We start from the raw sequence: 10,912 nt of genomic DNA on the forward strand, positions 1-10,912 counted from the left end.
ATCAATTTTGTTGATCTTTTCAAAAAACCAGCTCCTGGATTCATTAATTTTTTGAAGGGTTTTTTGTGTCTCTATTTCCTTCAGTTCTGCTCTGATTTTAGTTATTTCTAGCCTTCTGCTAGCTTTCGAATGTGTTTGCTCTTGCTTTTCTAGTTCTTTTAATTGTGATGTTAGGGTGTCAATTTTGGATCTTTCCTGCTTTCTCTTGTGGGCATTTAGTGCTATAAATTTCCCTCTACACACTGCTTTGAATGTGTCCCAGAGATTCTGGTATGTTGTGTCTTTGTTCTCATTGGTTTCAAAGAACATCTTTATTTCTGCCTTCATTTCATTATGTACCCAATAGTCATTCAGGAGCAGGTTGTTCAGTTTCCATGTAGTTGAGTGGTTTTGAGTGAGTTTCTTAATCCTGAGTTCTAGTTTGATTGCACTGTGGTCTGAGAGACAGTTTGTTATAATTTCTGTTCTTTTACATTTGCTGAGGAGCGCTTTACTTCCAACTATGTGGTCAATTTTGGAATAGGTGTGGTGTGGTGCTGAAAAAAATGCATATGTTGATTTGGGGTGGAGAGTTCTGTAGATGTCTATTAGGTCCACTTGGTGCAGAGCTGAGTTCAATTCCTGGGTATCCTTGTTAACTTTCTGTCTCGTTCATCTGTCTAATGTTGACAGTGGGGTGGTAAAATCTCCCATTATTACTGCGTGGGAGTTTAAGTCTCTTTGTAGGTCACTCAGGACTTGCTTTATGAATCTGGGTGCTCCTGTGTTGGGTGCATATATATTTAGGATAGTTAGCTCTTCTTGTTGAATTGATCCCATTACCATTATGTAATGGCCTTCTTTGTCTCTTTTGATCTTTGTTGGTTTAAAGTCTATTTTATCAGAGACTAGGATTGTAACCCCTGCCTTTTTTTGTTTTCCATTTGCTTGGTAGATCTTCCTCCATCCCTTTATTTTGAGCCTATGTGTGTCTCTGCACGTGAGATGGGTTTCCTGAATACGGCACACTGATGGATCTTGACTCCTTATCCAATTTGCCAGTCTGTGTCTGTTAATTGGAGCATTTAGCCCATTTACATTTAAAGTTAATATTGTTATATGTGAATTTGATCCTGTCATTGTGATGTTAGTTGGTTATTTTGCTTGTTAGTTGATGCAGTTTCTTCCTAGCCTTGACGGTCTTTACAATTTGGCATGTTTTTACAGTGGCTGGTACTGGTTGTTCCTTTCCATGTTTAGTGCCTCCTTCAGGAGCTCTTTTAGGGCAGGCCTGGTGGTGACAAAATCACTCAGCATTTGCTTGTCTGTAAAGGATCTTATTTCTCCTTCACTTATGAAGCTTAGTTTGGCTGGATATGAAATTCTGGGTTGAAAATTCTTTTCTTTAAGAATGTTGAATATCGGCCCCCACTCTCTTCTGGCTTGTAGAGTTTCTGCCGAGAGATCAGCTGTTAGTCTGATGGGCTTCCCTTTGTGGGTAACCCGACCTTTCTCTCTGGCCACACTTAACATTTTTTCCTTCATTTCAACTTTGGTGAATCTGACAATTATGTGTCTTGGAGTTGCCCTTCTCGAGGAGTATCTTTGTGGCGTTCCCTGTATTTCCTGAATCTGAATGTTGGCCTGCCTTGCTAGATTGGGGAAGTTCTCCTGGATAATATCTTGCAGAGTGTTTTCCAACTTGGTTCCATTCTCCCGTCACTTTCAGGTACACCAATCAGACGTAGGTTTGGTCTTTTCACATAGTCCCATATTTCTTGGAGGCTTTGTTCGTTTCTTTTTATTCTTTTTTCTCTAGACTTCCCTTCTCGCTTCATTTCATTCATTTCATCTTCCATCAGCGATACCCTTTCTTCCAGTTGATCGCATCTGCTACCGAGGCTCCTGCAATCTTCACGTAGTTCTCGAAACTTGGCTTTCAGCTCCATCAGCTCCTTTAAGCCCTTCTCTGCATTGGTTATCTTAGTTATACATTCATCTATTTTTTTTTTCAAAGTTTTTAACTTCTTTGCCATTGGTTTGAATTTCCTCCTGTAGCTCGGAGTAGTTTGATCGTCTGAAGCCTTCCTCTCTCAACTCGTCAAAGTCATTCTCCGTCCAGCTTTGTTCCATTGCTGGTGAGGAACTGCATTCCTTTGGAGGAGGAGAGATGCTCTGCGTTTTAGAGTTTCTAGTTTTTCTGCTCTGTTTTCTCCCCATCTTTGTAGGTTTTTCTACTTTTGGTCTTTGATGATGGTGACGTACAGATGGGTTTTTGGTGTGGATATCCTTTCTGTTTGTTACTTTTCCTTCTAACAGACAGGACCCTCAGCTGCAGGTCTGTTGGAGTTTGCTAGAGGTCCACTCCAGACCCTGTTTGCCTGGGTGTCAGCAGCGGTGGCTGCAGAACAGTGGATTTTCGTGAGACCGCAAATTCAGCTGTCTGATCGTTCCTCTGGAAGTTTTGTCTCAGAGGAGTACCTGGTCGAGTGAGGTGTCAGTCTGTCCCTACTGGGGGATGCCTCCCAGTTATGCTGCTTGGGGGTCAGGGACCCACTTTAGAAGGCAGTCTGCCTGTTCTCAGATCTCCAGCTGCATGCTGGGAGAACCACTACTTTCTTCAAAGTTGTCAGGGACATTTAAGTCTGCAGAGGTTCCTGCTGTCTTTTTGTTTGTCTGTGCCCTGCCCCCAGAGGTGGAGCCTACAGAGGCAGGCAGGCCTCCTTGAGCTGTGGTGGGCTCCACCAAGTTCGAGCTTCCTGGCTGCTTTGTTTACCTAAGCAAGCCTGGTCAATGGCGGGCACCCCTCCCCCAGCCTTGCTGCCACCTTGCAGTTTGATCTCAGACTGCTGTGCTAGCAATCAGCGAGACTCCGTGGGCGTAGGACCCTACGAGCTAGGTGTGGGACACAATCTCCTGGTGTGCCATTTTCCAAGCCTGTTGGAAAAGCACAGTATTAGGGTGGGAGTGACCCGATTTTCCAGGTGCCCTCTGTTACCGCTTTCTTTGACTAGGAAAGGGAACTCCCTGACCCCTTGTGCTTCCCGAGTGAGGCAATGCCTCGCCCTGCTTCGGCTCGCACACGGTGCGCTGGACCGACTGTCCTGCACCCCCTGTTTGGCACTCCCTAGTGAGATGAACCCGGTACCTCAGATGGAAATGCAGAAATCACCCGTCTTCTGCGTCGCTCACGCTGGGAGCTGTAGACTGGAGCTGTTCCTATTCGGCCATCTTGGCTCCAAGCGTTTTCTTATTGTTAAACTATATTTGGCTTGAGGCTTTCTCTGTAGTTTGAGTCCCCAGGTAGCTAACTGCAACCTAACATAGTATGTAAACAGAATTCCAACCTAACTTATGGGTATATTTTTGCAAAGACTAGCTGAGTCTCAGCCAATCAAAGCAGCTGAGCTTCAGCAATCACAGGTTGCCAAATGATCATACCATGACCATATAAAGCAAATGCTTCATCACACTGTACCCAAATAAGATAACTTCTGAGCTGTACCCAATCAAGCTATTTCTATACATCACCTTGCTTTTCTCTGGACAAATACTGTCTGCCCACTTTGCTGGGAGGAGCTCTCTGAACCTCTCCTGGTTCTAAGTGATGCTGGATTCATAAATCATTTTTTGCTCCAATAAACTGATTGATTTGTCTAAAGTTTATCTTTTAACATTACTTAATCAAGAAAAAACATTTGTTTTATAAGTGACAAATTATTAAGCAAACATCGATGAATCAGTAACTATGCTAATGTTTACCTTTCTACCCATTAAACTTTTTGAAAGCTTATCAGCATACACTGATTCCTACTCCCTAGTTAAAGCATTTCCTGAAACTATTAAAATAAGTGGCTCTTTGTATACCTTAAATAGGTCTAATATTTTTGTTTGTTTTTTGGAGGTACAGTCTCACTCTGTTGCCCAGGCTGGAGTGCCGTGGTGTGATCTTGCCTCACTGCAACCTCCACCTCCCAGGTTCAAGTGATTCTCCTGCCTCAGCCTCCCTAGTAGCTGGGACTATAGGCACACCACCACCATGCCTGGCTAATTTTTTTGTGTTTTTAGTAGAGATGGGGTTTCACCATGTTGGCCAGGCTGGTCTCAAATTCCTGATCCCAAGCCATCTGCCTGCCTCGGTCTCCCAAAGTGCTGGGATTACAGGTGTGAGCCACCCCGCTTGGCTGCTCATAATATTTTTAAAAGCAATTTAACACAGTATGGTAAACAGCTAATCTTTGCCAGAGGTAAACTATGGTGAATCCTGCTACTCAGTTGAAGATTAATTGAAATTTTCCCATCTTAAAGTTATTAATTAATTTCTTCTAAAAATTCTGATAACTTCGTTTCTTCAGTGGTTTCTTCTTGTGTATAATGAAGATAATAACAGTATATCATGTGATTGTTTAGCCTTCAGTCTACCATTTTAACAATTCTTGATTTTCAGGTACATTTTTCAGCATTAGCAATTGGAAGTGGGGAATAAGAATAATAAATAAATATAACTAAATACTTAACAAGAAAGGTAGAATCTGGAAGCTACAGTAAAATCTGCGTACACACAAAAAAAGATTTTAAAGTTTATTTTTTTTCCCCAGAAGCAAAGTTATCAGAATTTTTAAAAGAAATTCATTAATAACTTTGAGATGGGAAAATTTCAATTAATCTAATCTGTACCCCGATGGTGGGCAAATTTTATTCTGTTTTTAAAGCTATCTAGAAAGTAAATACTATCCCTTTCATTTAACTATTTGAAGTCTTACTATATTATGAACCATATCTTATTTTACTTTGCATCCCTAAGATGTAAGGTTATACAAAACCTAACATAAAATAAGTGACAAATAAATATTCACTGAATTGAAACCAAGACTCCTCATGGATGATCAAAACACAGCTCTCAAAATGGCTGCCCAGACTCTATATGACTTTGGTAGTTATATAAACGTTGTGTAGGTCTATTCAGAAGAAGTGGCACAATTGAGACATGATATAGCTTCTGTTTCTGCCCTTGATTCATCTTTACTTTCCATTGTCATATTACTCTACCTTTCTATTCTCTACATAATAGCATATCACTTTAAATGTATTATCTATTCTCCTTTCTAATGTGGCATGAAAATCCGACCACTTCATCTTCCGTGTTTATAGCAAGCAATTTAGAGGCCCTGTTTTATAATGATCTGGGGGAAATATTCATCATGACAGCATTTTCTCTCTTAATTCGGGATTCTTGATGAATAGTCCAAAGCACCTTTCTAGGAAAGACAGAGACAAATATATTTCCCTGGGTACTCTTAGTTTATGAATTCTTGTTTTTAGGACAATGAGTACATATTTTTTAAAACTACTAGTAGTACTTACTATACCTTATAAAAGGTCGTGTCACAGCAAGGATTGTTCTGATGAACCAAGATGGATGAACAATGATGAATGATTTCAAATTCTTCCTCAACCTATTTTGAAAAAAGAAAACATACATTACTCTTAACCCATTTTCAGTGGGAATTGAAACATAAAACATATTCCTAAATAAGAATATATATAATTTAACTCTGGCGTGGTAGCTCATGCCTATAATCCCAGCACTTTGGGAGGCCAAGGCAGGAGGATCACCTGAGGTCAGGAGTTCCAGATTGGCCTGGCCAACATGTTGAAACCCCATCTCTACTAAAAATAAAAATAAAAATAAAAATAAAAAAATTAGCTGGGTGTGGTGGTGCCCGCCCGTAAGTCCTGGCTACTCAGCGGGTCAGGCAGGAGAATCGCTTGAACCCAGGAGGCAGAGGTTGCCGTGATCCAAGATCATGCCACTGCACTCCAGCCTAGGTGGCAGAGTGAGACTCCAACAATGACAACAACAAAAATGTGTGTGTGTGTGTGTGTGTGTGTGTGTAATTTTAGGGTGTTCTATGCAAGTTACTATTACCTGGTAGGAAGATATAGAATGGCCATGATTAATTACAAGAATGCTTTTTGAGATGTAATTTGAAACTTCTATGATTCAAACCTCACTTTCTCATAGAAGTAAATGTAAAATAGAATGGTTGTGTTCTTAGAGTGCATGAATCTATAACCAACATGGTGTATTTTTGTTTAATGATGCTTTTATTCTCGTCAGTATTACCTTTACTATTTTGAAAAGAATACATGCTTAATAGCAACTTAGACAATTTATTTGATCTTATTGAGGCTTGGTTTCTTCTTGTGTATAATGAAGATAATAACAGTATACCATGTGGTTGTTTAGCCTTCAGTTTACCAAAATCAAAATAGTGATTAAATAATAGAGCCCACATACCGTCTGTCAATCATCTGGTAGCATTTCTTCATCCAGCCTAGCCCTGGCATCCTCCGTCTTGGGGTTGCACCATTCAAGTACACAATCATATAGTCTTCAGCTACCATCAACTCTAAAGTACTTATTACATATCTGATCACAGGAAGGAAGAGGAATGTTTTCAGTTCCCACATCCTATTGACACCATAATTACGTAACATTAAAAGTACAGGGTGTATGAAATTTAAGAATGATTGTGCATATTACCTCTTTACCTTGGGAAGAATACAGTTACCTAAGAGCATTCCTCTGAGAGTATTACTCATTTATCAGTATGGCTATCTATCTTTTAAATGGAGGTACACTAGAAAAATGTACGGGTTAGAAAGAATCCTGACTTTCAAAACTGTCAACAATGTTATCAAATACTAAGGGTAACTCAGGTTAAGTAAGGGCAGATATTAATGAAGTCAGGTTATAGTCAGTCTTAGCTGACTAAGAACATGTTATGAAGGAACAAAAATAATACTTTGCCCAAAGGAAATGTTACAGAATTTTAAAATGCAAGCAAAATTCTGTTCATTTTGGTTTCAGTCTAGTCTACCCACAAAAGAGCTCCTTTAAAGGTTTTAGCCCCTTGAGCAACATTCCTTGACAGAAACCTTACTGACTTTTCACTGAAGGCTTAGAACATTCTACATCATCTGTTTTCTTTAATTAAAGATGCTCTATCTGCCATTACATGCCACGGACATTAACTCAAAGCACGTTGTCATAAGTATCACTCACAGGAAAAGATTTTCCATGACATAGTGGTAATCCGCCCGACTGCTGTCTGGCAGAAAACAGGCAGCAAACACAATGATGGCATTTAGACCGTCCCCATAGTATCCTGGGGGACAAACAAAAAGACACTTGTAACGAATTGAAAGCTCTTAACAAGGTAATATATGAACTAATGGATAAATCTGAAGCCTTGGCAAGTGTGTCTTTGTGGGTATATTAGCAGCATGAAATGGGGATTATGTTGACTATAGGTCTGCAGGTATATACGCATATAATTATCTTTCAGTGGTTAACATCTACGTTTTATAGAGTGTTAAATATATAGGGCAATTATATTTGCATGTGTAGGCTATTCATATATTACAGATGATTATATTGTTGTACATAGTTGTGAAGAGGGTGTGTAAATATTCAACATAACAAAAAATGAGAGGGGGCAGACTGACCTGAATGTCTGATTTATATAATACTAATACGTAAGTACTTATATAGCACTTCTTTCTTCTGATGGCTATGAAAGAGATTCTGTTTGATCCTCTATAGTTCTTTTTAGTCTTAGACACTGCTTAATTTAAAGGGAGAATTTAGCCACTGAAGAGGAATATAATCTCTCATCCACACACTCCAGTGACCAAATACTAGTGAGCAGACAAGTAAAACACCTTTATTTTGATTTCGAGGCCTGCAGTGCCCCTGGGATCAACAGACAGTGTAAGAACCCATGAAAAGTTCTGGCCAGGCCTTGTTCTGTCCGATATTTTACTGCCATGCAATCACCAGTGGGTATGTAGAGTTCTGAAAAAACTGACACATTGGGCTCTGGGAGGACTGGACCAGGCTTAAGCGTATGTCCTGTCCTCCTACTCAAAGCTTAGAGGAAATCTCTATTTAATGATTTTACAGTCCAGAGCTATATGACGCAACAAACCCATAATAGGGTATATTTTGGGGTATCTCTTTCCCCATCTTTTTTGCAGTAGAGTCACACTCTCTTTGTAGAGAACATCTTACTAAACTGCTTTTCAAGAGTTAACTCCCTCCAAATCTATATACAGCCAGGCCAGGCGCCATGACTCACGCCTGTAATCCCAGCACTTTGGGAGGCCAAGGTAGGCAGATCACTTGAGGCCAGGAGTTCAAGACCAGCCCGGACAGCACGGTGAAACCTTGTCCCCACTAAAAATACAAAAATTAGCCAAGCGTGGTGGCACACGCCTGTAATCCCAGCTATTTGGAAGGCTGAGGCAGGAGAATTGCTTAAGCCTGGGAGGCAGAGGTTGCAGTGAGCCAAGATCGCACCACTGCCCTCCAGCCTGGGTGACAGAGTGAGATTCTGTCTCAAAAAAACAAACAACAAAAAAGCTATATACAGCCAATATTTTACTGCCACATAATCATTCAGTGAGTATTTAGAGTTCTGAGAAAATTAACACATTGAGTTCTGTTAAGGGGCTAGGTTCTGAATTCTATGAAGAGGAAGAAAACTTCCTCTCCTAAGAGGAGGAAAACTAAAGATGGGTCTGGCTAAATTATATTTGAGTAGTGTAAAATTCTGTACTTTTGGGAAAACTTGAGAATTGCTTCCTGGTAACATGGGACTGAGGAGTGGAAGTGCTACTTGCAGGAGGTGCTGAGAAAACAGCAGGTGGGGAATGTGGAAAGTGTGGCCATTAAAACTCCAGGGGTCAAGGAACATGTAGATACATCTCAGGATGCCATTCCCCATCTTTTGAAAGCTCCGGCATAATTTTGGAATTGCCGTATCTTTTAAGCAAGCTTTACATTCCCACAGTGTCTTTGAAACTCACAGCAGGTTTCAGTCAGACCCCCACAGGTAACTATATGGAATGTCATGTGTCTTTGACACTTAAAAAGGGAAGCAATGTGTGAATTTTTATTTTTTAGTATCCCTGTCTAAACGATTGCAATTGATGTCATATAGTTCTGGACTGTGGAATCATTAAAGAGATTTTCTTCAAGCTTTGAGTAGGAGGACAGGACATACACTTAAGCCTGGTCCAGTCCTCCCAGAACCTAACGTGTTAGTTTTTTCAGAACTCTAAATACCCACTGGTGATTACATGGCAGTAAAGTAACGGCTGTGTATAGATTTGGATGGAGTTAACTAATTCTTGAAAAGCAGTTTAATAAGATGTTTTCTACAAAGAGAGTGTGACTCTACTGCAAAAAAAGATGGGGGGAGAGAGCAATACTAACTAAAAATATAGCCAATTATGGGTTTGTGTGTATTACTAATTTGAGGCAGTTGTATACAGTGTTTATACTACAAGTGGTGATACGGTGTTGTTGTATACAGTATTTATACTACAGATCTTAGAAGATGCTACCTACGTAAGTATTCAACTGATGCAACACACATTTGTGAGAGAGCAACGTAGTAGCTTCTCTCTGGATATTTTTGCTTTCGTTCCATCTTTTCCAATATGCAGGGTATTTATCAACTACTTTTTAGAATGCAATATGAAGGAAAATGGCAGGAGGAGACATATCTTAACACAAAAATTGCTTGTTACAATAATTTCATTTCTGAAGATGCATAACTAAATGGAAATCCACAAAGGATATGCTGGCTTAGCTATACTAATCCTCACACCGCACAGATAAGCAATTCATCCTCAGCATGATGAAAAGACAGACGTTCATTAAAAGAGACAATAGACATAATGAATCCAACTTAAAAGCAAGTAAGAAAGCATCCTTTCAAAAGCGTCTTTCTAAATGTAGCTATCTGGCACCAGGGTGTTACAGTAATTTCAATATCATGATTGCTCAGTTACTTTGATTTCTTTATTTCCATGAACTTCTAAGAAATTTTTTTTTTGAAAGGGAAAGACTGAGGTTTATAAACAGTACTTCAGACGTCATTTTAAATGGCAGTTCAGCTCACTGTGTAAATGCTGTCTGCCCTTGGAATGTTGCAGCGTCATGTTCATCCAAGTTTATTTAACTAAAGGAATACTACGGGATCAACTTACTACTTCATGATCGCTGTCTAAGTAAGAAATGTCTCAATATAAAAAGTATGGAAATTTATAAATGAAAATGAAAATTTATAAATGAAAATGTGTTCTTTTGGGTAGAGGAGCTTTAAGAAGGGAAGAAGAGGCAAAAAGAGAAGGAAGAAAGTAGGAGGAGAGGGGATAATTAAAAGAGAGAAATGAAAGAAAAAGATTTCCACATGAAAGTTTTCCTCCAAAATCAAGAGCCAATGCCACTGGCAGGCTTGGGAGATATTTCAGATAATACTGTAATTTTTCTATAGCTGCTTCTTGCTAAAAAAAAATTTAAATTTAAATTTAAAAAATCAGATAATACTATAATTGCAGGCAAAGTGCAATAACTAGAATGCATAGGATCATTCACTTTTTGCCCCTCCCAGATACCTTGAAGGGGTCAGCTAACCCCTCAATTTCTATTCTCAAATATGCAGCTTACTCTAGTAAAGTTTCCTGTTGGCAACAGCATAGTTCATTTGAAGTCTGGTTTTTAAAACATTTCTTTCATTAGACTTTCTTCTCAATAAAGGTGAGGTGAATTCAAGGTGTATGTGCTGGGTGGGGTGCATGAGCAAGCCCCCCAGGAGTCTCCTGAGACCCTCTGAAGCAAGGACGCAAACCTTACCTGAGTGACACAGACAGGCATGAAAGGGATGTAACATAAGTTTGCTGGCCAGCAATGGAATGGAGACGGAAGGAAAGATGTCACAGTCGCAACCAAAACATACACACACACACACCAGCCAGCAACTCTTCTCCTCATTCTTTCCAGGGTCATTTGTCCAGCAAGACTGCAGAGAAGGTTACCTGAATCTCCTATAATGAAATAAGAGAAGTAAAAAAAAAAAAA

The 10,912-nt window shown here is 39.7% G+C and overlaps 1 protein-coding gene across 7 annotated transcripts in view; it reads right to left on the reverse strand.

The window, feature by feature from the left end:
• The window catches only part of PRUNE2 (prune homolog 2 with BCH domain), a 257,800-nt gene that overhangs the window by 29,918 nt on the left and 216,970 nt on the right, over window positions 1-10,912 (reverse strand). For all 7 annotated transcript variants that reach the window (XM_032164331.2, XM_058445174.1, XM_058445172.1 and 4 more), the window contains 3 exons: window positions 7,049-7,151; window positions 6,281-6,412; window positions 5,349-5,435 (listed from right to left, as the gene is read on the reverse strand). In XM_032164331.2, coding sequence (XP_032020222.2) covers window positions 5,349-5,435; window positions 6,281-6,412; window positions 7,049-7,151 — 322 coding nt within the window. The remainder of the gene's footprint in view (window positions 1-5,348; window positions 5,436-6,280; window positions 6,413-7,048; window positions 7,152-10,912) is intronic.

The sequence above is a fragment of the Hylobates moloch genome, unplaced genomic scaffold (assembly GCF_009828535.3).
Source record: "Hylobates moloch isolate HMO894 unplaced genomic scaffold, HMol_V3 SCAFFOLD_10, whole genome shotgun sequence".
Taxonomy (NCBI): domain Eukaryota; kingdom Metazoa; phylum Chordata; class Mammalia; order Primates; family Hylobatidae; genus Hylobates; species Hylobates moloch.